This window comes from Leishmania infantum, chromosome 30, assembly GCF_000002875.2.
Source record: "Leishmania infantum JPCM5 genome chromosome 30".
Taxonomy (NCBI): Eukaryota; Euglenozoa; class Kinetoplastea; order Trypanosomatida; family Trypanosomatidae; genus Leishmania; species Leishmania infantum.
This window is the reverse complement of record NC_009414.2, coordinates 477,292-495,390: the sequence shown is the minus strand read 5'-3', so window position 1 is coordinate 495,390 and position 18,099 is coordinate 477,292. Positions and strand designations below refer to the sequence as shown.

The 18,099-nt window shown below is 60.5% G+C and overlaps 4 protein-coding genes across 4 annotated transcripts; all 4 read right to left on the bottom strand.

Moving 5' to 3' along the window:
• Window positions 1-1,749: 1,749 nt before the first annotated feature.
• Window positions 1,750-2,274, bottom strand: LINJ_30_1480 (putative ama1 protein; the record flags this gene model as incomplete). The annotated part of the gene is made up of 1 exon (XM_003392652.1): window positions 1,750-2,274. The coding sequence occupies one exon, from the start codon at window positions 2,272-2,274 to the stop codon at window positions 1,750-1,752; it is 525 nt and encodes a 174-aa protein (XP_003392700.1).
• A 5,650-nt stretch (window positions 2,275-7,924) lies between these two features.
• LINJ_30_1470 (putative ama1 protein) lies at window positions 7,925-8,452 on the bottom strand (the record flags this gene model as incomplete). Its single annotated transcript, XM_003392651.1, has 1 exon — window positions 7,925-8,452. One exon carries the CDS (start codon window positions 8,450-8,452, stop codon window positions 7,925-7,927), a length of 528 nt encoding a protein of 175 aa, XP_003392699.1.
• A 2,735-nt stretch (window positions 8,453-11,187) lies between these two features.
• LINJ_30_1460 (conserved hypothetical protein) lies at window positions 11,188-12,849 on the bottom strand (the record flags this gene model as incomplete). The annotated part of the gene is made up of 1 exon (XM_001466953.1): window positions 11,188-12,849. The coding sequence occupies one exon, from the start codon at window positions 12,847-12,849 to the stop codon at window positions 11,188-11,190; it is 1,662 nt and encodes a 553-aa protein (XP_001466990.1).
• A 1,931-nt stretch (window positions 12,850-14,780) lies between these two features.
• LINJ_30_1450 (hypothetical protein, unknown function) lies at window positions 14,781-15,278 on the bottom strand (the record flags this gene model as incomplete). Its single annotated transcript, XM_001466952.1, has 1 exon — window positions 14,781-15,278. The coding sequence occupies one exon, from the start codon at window positions 15,276-15,278 to the stop codon at window positions 14,781-14,783; it is 498 nt and encodes a 165-aa protein (XP_001466989.1).
• Between the last annotated feature and the right edge of the window lie 2,821 nt (window positions 15,279-18,099).

Below are 18,099 nucleotides of genomic sequence, written 5' to 3'. Positions count from 1 at the left end.
CAATCAGGGCGCCGCACAGTTTCCCAGTCCGCAAAGCGGAAGGAGTGTAATGGGGCGTCAGTCATCACTGGCGGCGCCGGGCCGTACCCCTCCCCAGGCCGGGCAGCGAACTGGATCGCGCCGTGGTGACGGCGCCCCCTTTACAGACGAGGCAGTCGAGCGCCGGGGTGGCGTGCGGTGGCGTCCCCGTGGCCCCGTCTGCGCTGTGCCATGTCGACGTGTCTTCGTCGCTTGCGCATGCCAAGTATTTGTCATGAAGCCACTCATGCAGAATGGCCCCAGCCCGGTCGGGTAGCCCTTTCGTGCCTCGCATCGGGTGGTGCGGAGCGGCGTCCACTCCAATGACGCGAGGACCGGGTGCGACGTCGCTGGGTGGCCGGTCGAGAACCTCCCGTGCAACCACGTCACTCTTAGATGTGTGGCCGGGCGCGAGGTACATCCTTCTGGTAGGGTCGTCGCAGCAAACCCACACCGCCACTGCTGCGACCTCGCTCTCCAGAGCTAGAGCGCCTACACCTATGCGCGTGCCCTCCTGTGCGAGCACAGAGACGCCACCACCGTGCTTCGCTTCCCCTGCTACACCGGAAGGCAGAAAACCAGGCACACCAAATGCCCTACAGGCCTGTATCGCCGATTCTCCAAGGAGCCGGGCCGAACAACGCCGCTTGGCGACGCTCAGCCCACTGCAACGCCACTGCATACAGCGCAGGCCGGGACCAGGATGACGCTCGGCATTACCGCAACGAAGCTAACGCAGAGAGGCGGTAGGCGGACGCATATTTTTGCTGAATCGTCGACGCGATTCGCAGCGATCCGGGACAAACGTCGTCGCGACCGCAAGCCTCTCCGGCACACCGCCAGCGCACGCCTGCCCGCCGACACCGGGAGTCCGCCGCCGTGCCCGAGGCCAGGCTGCGGGCTTTCGGCTTCCCCGCAAAGGGTGTGGGGGCACGGGCCCCTGATGCCACGCACTGAGGTGGCCGGCATCGTCAGGGGCGTAAAGCAACCAAGGAAAGAAAAAGCAAGCAAGGAATGGTGGTGCCCCATTCGTACAACGTAAAGCAGCAGCACGGCGAGAGAGAAAACAGAAGACAAAAAGACAACGCTGGCTGAATTAGTGGGGAAGAGAAAAGAGCGCACACATGCGCCCGAAAATCAAGAGGAGATAACCGCGATGGCGCAGACGGTGAGTGCGTGTCAGGGAGGGAAAGGGGGCCACAGGAGGGAGCGGTCAATCAAGAAAAGAAAAAAACAATGAGGTGATGAGAGCAAACGCAAGAGAAGCTCCTCCAGCGCGGCAACGGCGTCAGGGAGAGAGGGCGGCGGCGCGGGAATAAGACGGAAGGGAAGCGGGAGGCAGCACGAGGGAGAGGGCAAGGTAAACAAGATTAGAACTGTGAATGAGGCGCAGAGACGCAGAGAACAGAAAAATTGCGGGCACCACATTATAGCATCCCCATCAACAACAGAAGGGGGTCCAAGAGAGAGGATGAGAGCCCGAACAAAAGGAGGGGACAGCACTGCGTCGTCGGTCAAAGACGCGCGTTGCCGAGCCTCCTCCTGCTTTGCTCTCCCACCACCACTGACCGCAGCCCCTCCTCCTTCTAGCTCTGCGTCTTCCTCATTGAAGGAGCAGTCAAGCAACGCCCACGCGGCAGCGAGCCGACTCCCTCCTCAAGGCGGCTCACTACCTTCCGCAGCGCCCCCACCCCTCCTCTCCTCGCCCTTGGGAGCTGCCCATACACACGGCTAGACCATCCGGTTGGCCGCGGGCTGAGGGGCAGCCTCGAAGCACATGGCCCCTGGGAATTCGTTCATTACGATCATCTCCAGCAGCACCTGCTGCGCAGAGCAGGTGCGGCACCAGTACCCGATGCAGAAGTCTTCGCAGCCGGTGCCGGAAATGCCGTACCGCTCGCGCGCTAGCCGACGTGTCTCGCTGGCAAAGACGCACGATATACTAAACGGTAAATACAAATCAAACACGATCATGAGCAAGCAGTAAGGCCAGTGGATCTCTCTGCGGTTGTACATGAACATATTGCACTGCCGGCTCACCTGGCAAGGAAAGCAGCAACACGCCTCGCAGCACGAGTCCATATCTTCACAGCACACACACAGCGAGTAGTGCCACGGACCCTCACGGTAGTAGACCGCAGGGCGGCTGCCTGGCGCATTCATCGGGTTGCCGGTGTAAACGTTCTGTCCGGGCCTTGTCTTCACAGGCTGTGTAGGGCCGTCATTAGGCTTCTGACTGTACTGGCCTTGCGGCATGCTGGGGGGAGACTGAGCAACTGGAGCCGGAGGAGAGCTGTACCCGTCACCAACCTTGTCAGTTGGAGGGGCAGAGCCGAGCTGGGGCTGCATGAGTATGGTCGCGTTGCGTGACGAGAGGCTGTGTGCGCACAAGAGCCGAAATAGGAGGGGCTGCCACGACCGCAACGAGTATGTGCGAGCGCGGCACTGTGCCCGGAGTCACCGCAGACACACCGAGTCGCACACGGAATAGCGTCGAGCGAATCAGCAGAAACGCAGCGCAAGCAAAGAGAGAAACAGAGAGGGTTCGAGAGCGGAGACGCGGCAGACACACGGCGTGAGGAGGGAGCGCCGCAGCGGGTGCAGGAGTGTGGAAGCCGCACACGCGCACACGCGGGAGAGCAAGAGTCGGCAGGGAGAGAGGCGTTGGAGAGAGGGGAAGGGGGGCGAAAGGAGGAAACGAGGCAAAGAGAGGGCAGAAGAGAGCGGGCAGCGTTCTTTCTTGTGTTTTATTGCGATGAGGGCGTCAACGGCGATCCATGCAGGTCAGCCGCGTGGAATGGTGTCGGGAGAAAGAGACAAGAGGAAGGGGAGAGAGAGGGCGAGATGGGAGGAGGGAGGCAGACAGCCGCGCGTTGCCCGAACGGGCATGCGCATGTACACGTGCGCCTGGGTGTCCGTATAGGAAACGCATGTTCATCTCGGTGCGCACACTCACTCACTTGCTCTAGTGCGCAGAAAGAAGGGGCACAACAGGCAGCCACTTTCGTCTGCGGGAGCGGCCGAACAGGAAGGGCGTTGGCGGCCGCTACCCTATCCCCCCCACCTCTGTTCCGCTCCGCTACAGCCTCGTCATTGGCCGGCACGGCAGGCGAGAGTCAGGGCAACGTGGCACCGGATTGTGGGCAATCCGTGCGAGACGGAAAGGGAAGGGGGAGGGGGTAGGCATCCACCGTGCCCTGAGACGCGCCCCCTCTTCTCCCTCGCATTCGCTTTTCACCTGCGTCGCGCTGATGGTGCGTCATCAGCGTTTTTCTTTGCGCCATGACTTGCTTCCTAGACTTCGCACATTTGCGTGCAGCTCAGTGCAGGTCCGCCTGAGATCCAGGCGATGAGGAGCTTGTGCAGTCCTCTGCTGCCACTGACGCTCCTGTGCAGCACGCCTAGGGTGCCGCACAAAGCAAGCGCCGATAACAAGGCAAATCCATCGCAAACCCCTGCGCGGCACACCGCGCGCGCAGCCCCTCTATCGCGCCCACTCATCTGGTCGTCCGTGTAGGTGCGTGAGGGCGATAAGCGTCTCACGCAGGTCCACATACAGCCATCTTGAGCCCTTGTTTTTTTGCTGTTCAGTGTGCTATTTCATCACACCCACGTCATCAAGTACGCGCATGCAAGCACAGCCCGCCCAACCGCTGTGGCACGACGGCTGAAGCCTGGTCGTCTGCGAGAAGCCGTCGGCCGTCGAATCGGGCCATGTGTCTATAACCGGCTCCTCTTGCCCTTCCTCGTCCCTTCTCCGAGTACGTCCTGCGCCATCGGCACCACACCGGCCTGGGTATGGGCGGCACGCCATCTGCACACCATCTCGACTCTGACAGTCACCCACCGCTGCAGGAGCCCAAAGGTACGGGTCAGGCGCCGGCGCGGAGCTGGGCGAGGATGGTGGCCTGTCGTCTCGTGAGCTCCAGCACCCTTGTTCCTCTGGTGTGGGGCGGCCGCCGCCAGGTATCGCTTGCCGTCGCGCGTCGCATCGTCTACCGCGGTTGCGGGGGATGGCGGCCCGGCGTCTGAGACCGGTGACCAGGTCCGTGATCCATGCTGTTGGCGTCGGCTCCTCTGGCGTTGCCGATCTTGCAAGTTTGTCATCCTTGCCGGTGCGCGCCAACCCACGCTGGTCAAAGACAGACTGCCATGAGAGGCGCGCGCGGCCGCAGCGCACGAGGGAGGTGTGTGCATGCGGAGCCCGCAGGGGCCAATGCCTGCATGCCCGCACGAGAGCTGCCGAAGCGCTGTGGCAGCGCCGGCATCCGGCGTGTGCGCCTGCCGCGCCAAATGCACAAGGAAGCCGCCTCGCGCGGTCGAGGAGAGACACAGGCGAGTGCGGCGCAGCAGCACTGTGGAGTCGAGGGGCAGTGGATCGGCCTCCTCGGGTAGGTCTCTGCTCTCTGAGCACATTGCGGTACCCACTATGGCCGCGGCTGCCTCCACGTGAAGGTCTTCAAGGGACCTGCTGCAGCTTCTGCTAGCACGGTCCCACCAGACGGTGGCACCGTACAGTAGCTCTGGTTCAAGGAGGGCTGTGTAGCAAGAGCAGAGAAGAGCCGCTGACCGACCACATTTGCGCCAGCAGACCACCCTCAGCCTGGCAAGTCCAGCCGTGGCCGCCTCGATGACTTCTGCAACGTGCCGACCAGTGCGCGGCATTGGCTGGAGGTGCAGGGCGAGGAGGCAGGAGCAGCGATCCACTTCCAAGTGCGAGCGGGCGATGGGCCGTTGCCGCTGGCTGCAGTGTCGCGCACCAGAGAGTGTGTACTGCGTATTTTTCTTTTCGCGAAGGGCGAGCACTCATCTCCACAAAGCGCTCCAGCGTCCAGTGTCCCACCCTCCAGAGGGCGGATTGCACTGTGGCCCGTGCGGCAACCTTGTCCGAGGAGCGTGTGAGGAGTGCGAGGCCATCAGCAAAGGGGGCGTGGTGCAGTCCGGGTGTTTTGTTGAGCTCCACACTCAGCGAGCCCACCACAATCATGAAGAGGGCCTACGGCTGATGCTTGTGGGGCTCCGCATGCAAACTCGGCCATCCTCGATCGCCGCGTGCGGAAGCCAACACAGGCGCGACGATCGTCTGAGAATTCCATGACCCAGCGAGTAAGGCGTGGGTCTACGTCGAACCTCCTCAGCGCGCCGTCGTGAGGGCGCCGTGATCGACCGAGCCAAGCGCGCGAGCGCAGAGCCCGCAAGCACTGCGCCTGCCTTGGTGCCCTGTCAGGGCTGCACTGCTTTGTGAAGGAGCGAGCCCATGGGGAGGGGGGATGCGGTGGAGCGGTGCGGCCGGAGGCCGGAGTGCTGTAGCTCAAGCCCGTCCTCTAGAAAGTCGCGAGGCCATTCGTTTGAGTAACTTGCACAGATCGCTGGCTAGTGTCACAGGGGCCGTGTGACGCGGGGTCGTCACCGGGCTTGTGCAGCCACAGGAGGGGCCCACAGCAGGCTCCTCTTTCCATGCAGTAGGGGCGCGGCCGGCGGCGACCCTCTGGTTTTAGATGCTGAGCAGCGCGCTCCTGACCTGCATCGGGGCGGCCTCGACACTCCCACAGTGGATTTCGTCGACGCCCGGGGCAGGGCCGCAGTAGGCTTCACGGGGTGCCACCTCGAGCCCGCCCATCGTGAGCGGTTTGAAGGGCGTGGTGCAGGGCCTCCGTAGAACGCGGTGGGGCGCGAAGGAGGCTGCCGGGTGTCGCGTCGCCTTGGCACACTGCTGGTGCGCGCAGTGTGCGGAGGGCATAGGTAGCCTGGATGCATGGCCTTGATCGAGGGCCACTATGGGGAAGGGCGTTGCAGGGCCGTATCCATCCTTCAAGACTGGCTCTTTGCTGCTCCTCGATGAACGCGTCCGACAGGGCCATGCCCGGGCGACGCGCAGGGGGGCCTTCCCAACAACTGCCGCCAGTCGCGTCCGTCGGGGCGACCGGGACGGTCGATAAGCAGCTTTACCACATGCGACAGCTTTCCTGGTGGCTGCTGCTTATTCGTCAGCAAATTTGCCTCATCCGCGAGGGGGCACCGTGTCGCTGTGCATGGAGGGGGGGGGGGCTGTGGTCGGCCTGGCTGCATGGGCGATTTGTCTTCCCTCCCCGGTGCGCGTTCGTGCTGCCTTGGTGGTCGTGGGCCAGCGGGGCACGATCCTTGCGGCTCGATTTCGCAATCAGGGCGCCGCACAGTTTCCCAGTCCGCAAAGCGGAAGGAGTGTAATGGGGCGTCAGTCATCACTGGCGGCGCCGGGCCGTACCCCTCCCCAGGCCGGGCAGCGAACTGGATCGCGCCGTGGTGACGGCGCCCCCTTTACAGACGAGGCAGTCGAGCGCCGGGGTGGCGTGCGGTGGCGTCCCCGTGGCCCCGTCTGCGCTGTGCCATGTCGACGTGTCTTCGTCGCTTGCGCATGCCAAGTATTTGTCATGAAGCCACTCATGCAGAATGGCCCCAGCCCGGTCGGGTAGCCCTTTCGTGCCTCGCATCGGGTGGTGCGGAGCGGCGTCCACTCCAATGACGCGAGGACCGGGTGCGACGTCGCTGGGTGGCCGGTCGAGAACCTCCCGTGCAACCACGTCACTCTTAGATGTGTGGCCGGGCGCGAGGTACATCCTTCTGGTAGGGTCGTCGCAGCAAACCCACACCGCCACTGCTGCGACCTCGCTCTCCAGAGCTAGAGCGCCTACACCTATGCGCGTGCCCTCCTGTGCGAGCACAGAGACGCCACCACCGTGCTTCGCTTCCCCTGCTACACCGGAAGGCAGAAAACCAGGCACACCAAATGCCCTACAGGCCTGTATCGCCGATTCTCCAAGGAGCCGGGCCGAACAACGCCGCTTGGCGACGCTCAGCCCACTGCAACGCCACTGCATACAGCGCAGGCCGGGACCAGGATGACGCTCGGCATTACCGCAACGAAGCTAACGCAGAGAGGCGGTAGGCGGACGCATATTTTTGCTGAATCGTCGACGCGATTCGCAGCGATCCGGGACAAACGTCGTCGCGACCGCAAGCCTCTCCGGCACACCGCCAGCGCACGCCTGCCCGCCGACACCGGGAGTCCGCCGCCGTGCCCGAGGCCAGGCTGCGGGCTTTCGGCTTCCCCGCAAAGGGTGTGGGGGCACGGGCCCCTGATGCCACGCACTGAGGTGGCCGGCATCGTCAGGGGCGTAAAGCAACCAAGGAAAGAAAAAGCAAGCAAGGAATGGTGGTGCCCCATTCGTACAACGTAAAGCAGCAGCACGGCGAGAGAGAAAACAGAAGACAAAAAGACAACGCTGGCTGAATTAGTGGGGAAGAGAAAAGAGCGCACACATGCGCCCGAAAATCAAGAGGAGATAACCGCGATGGCGCAGACGGTGAGTGCGTGTCAGGGAGGGAAAGGGGGCCACAGGAGGGAGCGGTCAATCAAGAAAAGAAAAAAACAATGAGGTGATGAGAGCAAACGCAAGAGAAGCTCCTCCAGCGCGGCAACGGCGTCAGGGAGAGAGGGCGGCGGCGCGGGAATAAGACGGAAGGGAAGCGGGAGGCAGCACGAGGGAGAGGGCAAGGTAAACAAGATTAGAACTGTGAATGAGGCGCAGAGACGCAGAGAACAGAAAAATTGCGGGCACCACATTATAGCATCCCCATCAACAACAGAAGGGGGTCCAAGAGAGAGGATGAGAGCCCGAACAAAAGGAGGGGACAGCACTGCGTCGTCGGTCAAAGACGCGCGTTGCCGAGCCTCCTCCTGCTTTGCTCTCCCACCACCACTGACCGCAGCCCCTCCTCCTTCTAGCTCTGCGTCTTCCTCATTGAAGGAGCAGTCAAGCAACGCCCACGCGGCAGCGAGCCGACTCCCTCCTCAAGGCGGCTCACTACCTTCCGCAGCGCCCCCACCCCTCCTCTCCTCGCCCTTGGGAGCTGCCCATACACACGGCTAGACCATCCGGTTGGCCGCGGGCTGAGGGGCAGCCTCGTAGCACGTGGCCCCTGGGAATTCGTTCATCGCGGTCATCTCCAGCAGCACCTGCTGCGCAGAGCAGGTGCGGCACCAGTACCCGATGCAGCAATCGTCGATGCCACTGCCGGAAATGCCGTACCGCTCGCGCGCTAGCCGACGTGTCTCGCTGGCAAAGACGCACGTCACGCTAAAGAAAAGCAAGCTCACGTCACATAGGGTCATGAGCAAGCAGTAAGGCCAGTGGATCTCTCTGCGGGTGTTCACGAGCATATTGCACTGCCGGCTCACCTGGCAGGTAAAGCAGCAACACGCCTCGCAGCACGAGTCCATATCGTCACAGCACACACACAGCGGAAAGCGCCAATCCTCCTTGCGGTTTTGGACGGCAGCACGGCTGCCTGGCGCATTCATCGGGTTGCCGGTGTAAACGTTCTGTCCGGGCCTTGTCTTCACAGGCTGTGTAGGGCCGTCATTAGGCTTCTGACTGTACTGGCCTTGCGGCATGCTGGGGGGAGACTGAGCAACTGGAGCCGGAGGAGAGCTGTACCCGTCACCAACCTTGTCAGTTGGAGGGGCAGAGCCGAGCTGGGGCTGAATGAGTATGGTCGCGTTGCGTGACGAGAGGCTGTGTGCGCACAAGAGCCGAAATAGGAGGGGCTGCCACGACCGCAACGAGTATGTGCGAGCGCGGCACTGTGCCCGGAGTCACCGCAGACACACCGAGTCGCACACGGAATAGCGTCGAGCGAATCAGCAGAAACGCAGCGCAAGCAAAGAGAGAAACAGAGAGGGTTCGAGAGCGGAGACGCGGCAGACACACGGCGTGAGGAGGGAGCGCCGCAGCGGGTGCAGGAGTGTGGAAGCCGCACACGCGCACACGCGGGAGAGCAAGAGTCGGCAGGGAGAGAGGCGTTGGAGAGAGGGGAAGGGGGGCGAAAGGAGGAAACGAGGCAAAGAGAGGGCAGAAGAGAGCGGGCAGCGTTCTTTCTTGTGTTTTATTGCGATGAGGGCGTCAACGGCGATCCATGCAGGTCAGCCGCGTGGAATGGTGTCGGGAGAAAGAGACAAGAGGAAGGGGAGAGAGAGGGCGAGATGGGAGGAGGGAGGCAGACAGCCGCGCGTTGCCCGAACGGGCATGCGCATGTACACGTGCGCCTGGGTGTCCGTATAGGAAACGCATGTTCATCTCGGTGCGCACACTCACTCACTTGCTCTAGTGCGCAGAAAGAAGGGGCACAACAGGCAGCCACTTTCGTCTGCGGGAGCGGCCGAACAGGAAGGGCGTTGGCGGCCGCTACCCTATCCCCCCCACCTCTGTTCCGCTCCGCTACAGCCTCGTCATTGGCCGGCACGGCAGGCGAGAGTCAGGGCAACGTGGCACCGGATTGTGGGCAATCCGTGCGAGACGGAAAGGGAAGGGGGAGGGGGTAGGCATCCACCGTGCCCTGAGACGCGCCCCCTCTTCTCCCTCGCATTCGCTTTTCACCTGCGTCGCGCTGATGGTGCGTCATCAGCGTTTTTCTTTGCGCCATGACTTGCTTCCTAGACTTCGCACATTTGCGTGCAGCTCAGTGCAGGTCCGCCTGAGATCCAGGCGATGAGGAGCTTGTGCAGTCCTCTGCTGCCACTGACGCTCCTGTGCAGCACGCCTAGGGTGCCGCACAAAGCAAGCGCCGATAACAAGGCAAATCCATCGCAAACCCCTGCGCGGCACACCGCGCGCGCAGCCCCTCTATCGCGCCCACTCATCTGGTCGTCCGTGTAGGTGCGTGAGGGCGATAAGCGTCTCACGCAGGTCCACATACAGCCAGCTTGCCGTAGGCAGAATCAAAGGCATGTGCGTATACGGAAGAAACCGGTTTAGTCTCGTCTTGCGTGCGCTAATTGTCCTCTCATTATCAGGGCGCTTCGCGTGAAGTTGGGGTGCGAAGTGGACAGGTTCAGGGACGGCAAGTGCATGAAAGAGAGAGGTGGACGAGAGGAGCGGAAGATGCAAAGTCGGTCGGCGGCGGTAAAGAGAAGAAAGTAAGGGTAGGCGATGCAAGATTCGCCGCATCGGTGTAGCTCATGTGGTTGGACAAAATATTTAGCCAATAGTGGTGAGCAAAGCCCCCACGACGTCGTTTCTGCGTTGCCTCTTTGTGAGATGGGCTCCAGCTGCCGCTTCACATGTGTGTGTGTGTGTGTGTGTGTGTGCTGCTGTGACAGTGCTCTAATGCGAGCGCCTCATACCCACTGAACAGATGCGCTTCGCTCAAAACTCGCGCCGCTCTACCTTTCGCGTAGACTGCTTGGATGAAGACAGATGGGAAAGAAATAGGGTGCAGATCTCTCGTATTTTCATCGGCCATCACACGCGGCGCGCGCTTTCGCGCGTGTGCGAGGGAAAACATGGTAGGCGGGAAAGGGGTGTCGGAGAAGGCACGTCACCGGTTCTCCCTCCCCTCCCTCCCTCTCTCGCTCCTGCGTACCCACGGCTTCGACCTTTGAAGCGAGTGCCCTTGGGCAGGATACACCGGCTGCGTGGGCATGGTGCAGCGTGAGACCCTAGGGGTGGGGCAAGTCCCGGAAGCGAGCCCCCAAAGCGGCCAGCGCGAGAAACGCGGAGAGAGCAGCTTTAGGAAGGCATGCTCGCGGGTGTTTCGGCAACAGGCCATTGTGCGCGTCGCCGGTAAAACCAGATCCGTAAATAAATAAGAGAGGGCAAGCAAGAGGTTGAGGAGACACAGCGATTGAAGCATCAAGCGTGCGCCAGTGGTCATCTCTTGCGCAGCTGTGTGCCAGAGGGCGGCAAGTGGTGTCTGTCCGCGCATGCAGGCGCCTGCGCCAATCTACCCTTTCTCCTTGACTGTGCCGGCACAGCGTTAGGAGCACGCTCTCTTTCCCTTGTTTCGGTTTTCTCTCCCCTCATCCCCGCCGCTTGTGTAGGTTGCGCACCAGAAAAGAAAACCACCACTGGCGAGAGGCTGTGACACTCTCACACCCGCACGCACACGCCAGACCATCGGCACAAGCAGTGAACGAGCCTGTTCTTCATTTGCTGTCGTCTTGTAGTGCTTCCTGTCTTCTCTCGCTGCGTTGCTGTCTACTCTACATGTTGTATATCGGCCCACCACCAGCCCTTTGCAGATCCGTCCGTCCGCACACAGGAACATTCGTTGGGGTCAAGTCTTCCTTGCAAGAGTATGTGCACCCCGCAGGACCCTCTTCGTGCTGCGGCAGACGACGGTTTCCCTACTTTACATAAAATCAAACACCCTCGCATTGCCGTCGTCCCCGGCAGCGACGAGCACCGACGGCGACGCGAACATTTCGCGCACTGCCGCGGCGTTCGCCTTCAGCTCGTATAGCAGCTCCCCCGTCTCCACGTCATGCACAAGCAATCGGCCGTTGCCGGCGCCGGAAAGAAGTAGGTTGCCGATCACTTCCATCGAGTAAACAAAGTCGTCGTGGTCCGTGATGGCGCACACCTCCGCAAAATTGTGGCGAGCATCTCGCACGATGATGCGCTTGTCGGCGCCGCACGTCACAATGAGCGGAGCAGACACGGCGGTCGGGGAGGGGGCACGAATGAACGTGACCATCCCTCCTCGATGTAGAACATCCTGGAAGAGCGGCTTCGCCGAGGACGGCCCACGCGCATCTACGACGGTGAGAGCGCCGCCCTGGTCGCCGAAGAGGGCGAGGTGTCCTACGTCGGGGTGCACGAGGTGGGCCAAAGAGCCGATTTGGCCGCGCTTCGATGAGGCGGTTAGGTGGCACTGCGCCGTCTCCACGTCCCACAGCTTCACAGTGCCCTGTCGATCACCTGAGAGTACCTCCGTTTCTAGCCAACTGAACTGCGTCACTGGTCCTTTGTGACCAGAGAGACAGCCCATCTCCCGCCCACCCGCGATGCCGTCGAGCTCCCAGACCCGTATCGTCCTATCGTAGCTGGAGCTCATGGCCATGAACCGGCCATGGCACTCGTTCACCTCAACTTGACTAATGCTGCCCGTATGCCCTAGCAGGTCCACACACCGCCCCGGCCCACCGCGGGTGACGTCATTCCACAAGCACAACTTGCTGTCCATACCACCGGAGATCACCCGGCGGTCCGACAGGAAGCGGCACGCCGTCACCCACTCTGTGTGTCCGCATGTCTTGGTGTATAGCGTTTTCAGTTCCCGCATCGTGCACAGATCGAACACCTTAAGCCCGTGATCTGCCGACCCGACGACACACAGCGGCGAGGAGGCTGAAGGCGGCGCCGCACCAAATGTGCGGGCAGCGGGAGTGCGGCCCATGGCGCCAGATGCCGCCGCCCGAGGCACCAGCACGTCCATGCACAGCAGGTTGCTGTCGCTTGCATCAAAGGTGCGGCCGGCCGGATCAGCCGGTCCTTCGTACCACGACGTGGTTGAACGCAGTGTGTCTGCCGTGAGGCCATTTCCAGCGTCGGCTCGATAGTACGGGCTGTCAGCGGAGACGGTGCGCGTCGATGCCCCTCTCAAGCTAGAAGTGCCGTCCTCGGGCGCCCGGGAGGGCACTGAGCCGTAAAACTCGTCGGCTAACGCGTCCATTTCTGCCTGAATGGCGTCCTGCGCAGTGGACAGCCCCGCACCGGCACCAGACATCGTTGCCGGCGAGCGACCTCGTGTGCCGAACAAGGTGGGATGAGTGGGGGCGCGCCCTCGCCCGAGAGGTCGTCCGCCGCGGGCAACAGCAGCCGTGTGTGACGAAGAAGATGCTCTGAGCCGACCAACACTGCTGCGCGGCCCTCCAGCCACGCCGTCACGTGCAGCGCCGGTGGAGCGGCCAATGGAGCGGGTGCGAGTGGTGACGGCGGGGTTTGTGGTTGCTGGATTGTTCCTGTTGCCGCCAGGGGGGCCAAAGGCGGCACTGCCACGCTGCGAGTGCATGCGAAGGAGAGACTTGTGGTACTCAAAAAGGAGCTCAGTGCACGTTTTTCTTTGCTCGTGTTTCGGCCGTGGCCGATGGTGTGGCGTCGATATGAGAAGACACAGGCGAGCTGGGTGTAAAAGTTCCGCCGCTTTCCCATACGGCGCCCTCAGTACCGCAGGCCTGCCTTTCACGCCGCGCACTTGCAGAGCTAGACGCAAAAAAATGGTCCGAACGCCTCCCTCGCCGCCTTTCTGTACCAGTGGAGGAAGAGAAGATCCACAGTCGAGAAAGAGAGGACGGTGAGGCGGTGTCACGCAGGGCTGCACGTGGGAAATGAAAAAGAGAGAAAGGCTCCCCTCCGTGAGAATGCGGGTGAAGCGAAAAGAGACGAAACCTCAGTGGATACAGTAGTGGCGCGGCTGGTGGTCCAAACACATCAGCTAGCAGCTGCATCGCCTGTGCATAAGGGTGAGCGTCGAGGAAAGAATGCCGCGTCTCTTCTCCCCTCATTCGTCTCAATCCACCATTGCGTCCATGTGCGTAGTGATGGCAGCGTGCCCCCCTCCCTCTATGCCCTTTGCATTAAACCCTCTCCTAACGCGCTAAGGGTGACGTAGTGCGCACGTGGGTGTGCGCACGTACACTAGAGTGGGGTTCCTGTGTTTTTACTATATCCTCATCTGTACAGACATGTGACAAAAACAATACCACATATGTCCTGATGCTGCTCTGGTTTCTTGTCCACTACTTCGCACCTCTCCCTCCCTCTCCCCCTCTCTGCGCGTGTATACGGCGCATCCGCCTCGCCACTCGTTGGATTCGGTTTTCGCCCGAGCCGTTTCAGAAAGAGGGGCGGCATGGAGAGCAGCAGGCGCCGACGAAGACAACGGGATTGAGGTGCAAGAGGCACGGCATGTGGGTAAGAGGGAGGGAGGGAGGGAGGGAGAGGAAGAGACCAGAGCGAGAAACCAAAGCGCCCCGCACCCCGACAGCACATGACGACGTGTGCGCAGCAGAGGCCTCACCCAATGGACCCCCGAACAACGCACGCGCCAAGAAATAAAAAAGAATGTGTGTGTGTGTGTGTGTGTGTGTGTATCCAGGCTTGTGCTGCTGCCGTTGTGTACGCCCTGGAAGGGAAAGGGGATGAGCAATCGTGTGTAAGGCTGAGTTCCCTACGTGACCACCTCTTCATCCGAGAAGAACAGAGAAAAAAGGGCGCGCGAGATGGTGAGGCTGAGGGCAGTGACAAGGAACACACCGAAGCTCAAAACATAAACCAGCTCACACACACACGCGCGCGCGCGGATTTTCGAAGGAAACAGTGAAAGCGCGGTAGACATACCAAGATGCGCAATTTTTTGTTTGAAGGGGCAGTTTTATCGGTTTGGACGACGGTGACGCATCCCATAAGTGTCGACGTCTGAGGGCTGTCTTACAGAAACAGATAGAAGGAAATAGCAACGAAGTGAGCCAGTCGGCGAGGGAGAAGGAGGAAGAGTGGGCAACGTTACCCCACAAGAGAGAAATAAGCAAGTCACTGGTCAACAGACCGCAGCAAGCAAGCAAGCGCGCACACGCGCGCGCAGCCGACAAGCAAACAAGCACATGACGGAGAAGTCAGGAATTTTAGTCACTAATAAAGAGCAAAAAAAAAAACTGTTAGGAGACCTGCGTTGACCAGTGGGCGCTTAGAGTGGGGCGCGACATTATGGGTGCGGGTTGGGTGAGTGCGGGAGGAGGAGTCAAGCGAGTTGCACCAAGAAGTGCGAAGTGCGAGACGAAAGAACAAGAAAAAAAAGGAAATCATTTTCGAAGGAAAGCGAGATGAGACAAGGGCGAAAACAACTACAACGAGGGAGAGAGAGAGAGAGACAGCGCGTCGTTGTGACTTCCTCAAAGCAAAACGGCAAAGACCGTGTCAGTGGTGCAACCGCCTCCTCACGACCTAAAGCATTACCTGCGAGCCTGGCGCTACAGGGGCGACGCCGCACATACTCATGCCGGGGCACATGCCAAGAGACGTCATCTCCAGGAACTGCTGCTGAATCGCGCACGCTTCGCACAGCCATGATACGCAGCAATCCTTCAACGCGTTGCCCTCAATACCATAGCGGCGACGAATGTCACTGCGCAGGATGTACTCGAGCACAAAGACCGAGGGGACACCGGACATGCTCAGTCCTGTTATCATCAAGCAGACAGGAAGGTGCAGCTCCGGCTTGTTGTTATACAGCATATTGAACTGGCGGCTTAGCTGGCACACCGTGCAGAAGCAGCACTCTAGGCACGAATTCATCTCGGTGCAGGTCACACACAAGCTGTAGTGCCACGGGCGGGTGACACTGCCTACAACCTGGGTCGTCTCCGACACTGCTACGTCAACCACATCAAGCTGCTCCCGCTGGCCCACCACGGAGTACTCAGACTTCGAAGAGTTGTGCATGGCCCTCGCACAAAAGCCTTTTAGTGGGCCGGGAGTGAGAGGGAGGGAGGAGGGCTGGCGAAGAAGAGGTGGTTCGAGAAAGCAGAAAGTTGAGTCGAGCAGCACGACGCAGGACTAGGGTGCCGTGCGGTGTCCCATGAAGTAGCGATACGAGCAGAAAAGAAGTCAACGAGGCAGACGAGCGTGTCGGAGGAGAACGAAGGCAAAGAAAGAAAAAAGAGAATGGCTCACTTAAGCACGCAAGAGGCACACTAAAGGTGCACAACGGTGTGTTGAGTTTGTTTGTTATGAAGGGGTTCGTGGAGGAGGGGAGGGAATAGTATGAGGTCTACGCAGTGTGTGTGCACGATTAACAGAAGAAGTAAAGAGTGTGGGCGATAGAGAGGATGGAATGCAAACGAAATGGCGCAGCACTCAAGGTGGAGACACATCAGACATGTGAGCCTTCTCGCGCACGAGCACAGCGCGGTTTATACGGCATACTCTTGCCGCCCCATTCACAATGCACTTACGCGGAGCGTTCCAATGGAGAGAAGAGGGAAGGCGATACGCCGCGAAGACCCTTCATTAATCTGATTGCAGAGACACGAGCCAAACACGCAAGAAATAGGAGGGAGGAAGACTGCAGAAAAAGCACAGAGACAGCCTCTTGGTAGAGAAAAAGAGAGCACACGCTCGCGAAAGGAAAATAAAGTGTCCCATGCTGACTAGTATCTCATGGCCCTTCCCACGTGGCTTGATTGATTGCTGTGCTGCCAATCATTGAACGATATAACGGCACGAGAGGAGGCGGGGCCAGCGTGTGAGTGTATGAGCTCCCTTTAACGCCTCCCCGACCCTCTCAGCGCAGTAGTGCACCAATATTGATTGCTTGTGCGTGTTTGTGTGTATGTTCCTCCCTTTTTGTTGTCGCTAGGCATACGGTGAGTAGTTTTCCGTATTCTATGTGTGCACGTACGCGTGTGCACGAAAGTATGTATAACAGCTTTACACGGACACATACATGCGCACATCCTCCCACCCAAGCACCCGCCCACCAGCACCACACCAGCCTGCAACGAAAACCAGCCATACAGAAAACAAAAAGGAGAGAGAAAGGGGAAGGGCAGAGAACACAACGCAAAGAAGGATCGTGCAGAGCATGTGTCTCTTCTTCCGCGACTTCCTACTTGACCTCAGAGGGTGCCGCGCGGCCGAGAGAACAACAGTAAAGAGCAAAAAAAAAAGAGAGCAAGCTCAAGATACCGGACGCGGTGGGACGTGGGGTGGCGAGGAGATGTCTTGAGACACATGCACACAAGAGAGAGAGAGGGCTACAGGTAAACAAAAGCCTCGTCGATACGAAGATAAACACGAATAGGGTGGTCGGAAGAGAAAGCATAAACTAGGCGTTACACAGCCCGCACCTTCGCAGGGCAAAATAAGACGACACACACATATATATAGTTGTATATATAGAGAGAGAGACAGAGACAGATCATAGCGTGACATCACCAAAACACGAACACTCAGCAACGGCACCTTCTGCAGCCGCGTCCGCGCACGCCCAGGGAGAGCACGCGAGGGATACATTTGTTTTTCATATTCAGTAGGCTCACTGTGCTGTGGAACATGAGCTCAACGCCACATACACTTGCACACACCGTTCCACGTCAGAGCCCACATTGCGCGGGACGAGGCAGCGGTGGGCACACGCGTCACAGCGCTGCGCCCACCCAGGCACACAAGCACGGCCGCTGCCTCCAGCTCTGCAAACCACCCGCTCCGCCGGCCGCCACCCCTCCTGGCGCATCCCCCTCGCCGTGGCGCAGGCTCCCCACACCAGGAGGCAGTGCCAGGGCCGGGTGGGATATCCTCCAGCCACGCTCACACCTCGTCCATCATGTGGGCGGCGCAGACGTGCTCGCTGCCGCAGCCCGCTCCGACGCAGCGCCATCCAGTCTCCCACCGCAGACATCAGCAGCAACACATCGCTCTCACCTCCACCCCCACCCCACTTCGTGGGCGCGTGACCGTGTCACCGCCGGAAGTAGCTCGGCATGGGCAATGGGTAGGGGCTGGGAGGCTGCCTGGCTTCCCGGCGGAGTCGGTGTGCGGGGCCCTGAGGATACGACGCGCTGAGGTGTGCGCCCCCCCCGTCATCAGGGCGCGATAAATAGAGTAGCAAGAAAAGGGTTTATGCTTCCCACATGTGGGAATCGGTACTCGCCCTACCGCTTCCAAGCAGGCACAGAGGCAGGGACTGGAAGAATAAAACGATACATCAAGTGGCTTCTGAGCAGGACGCAAACAGTTACGACGTGCCGAGGAGGAGTCAGTTCACCGCCCCCGGTAAGCGCAGCGGGCCATCCCGCTCCGGTCGCAATCCCTCATGAGCGGGAAAAACACGTCTGCGTGTGCACTGCGCTGCCATGTCGAATCGACTCCCAATAAAGAAGAAAACTGCACGCGCCAAGGCACCCCTCACACACTGCTCTTCGCGCGACACAAACGCAGAGAGCAGGCCTGTCTGACACGGCCCCAGACGATTCAGAAAGATGTGAAGCCGGGGCACACACGAACGCGATCGAGGAACGGCTGAGCATCCACCAATACACCGCCGCCCCCTACCCCCTCCGTTTTCCTTCCGATGTGCGCACTGATGGAGAGCAAAGCTCTCCAACGTGCGTGCGCCGGCATACGCGCGCACGACCGCGCAGCCCATCAAAGGAAATACGACTAGAAGCCGCGCGTGCCGTTTGCACCCGCGCCTTTGTGGAGGCGCGATGTAAGCTACCCGTGGTACAGCTCCCACGCGCGGGAGCTCCCTCTGCATCACGGG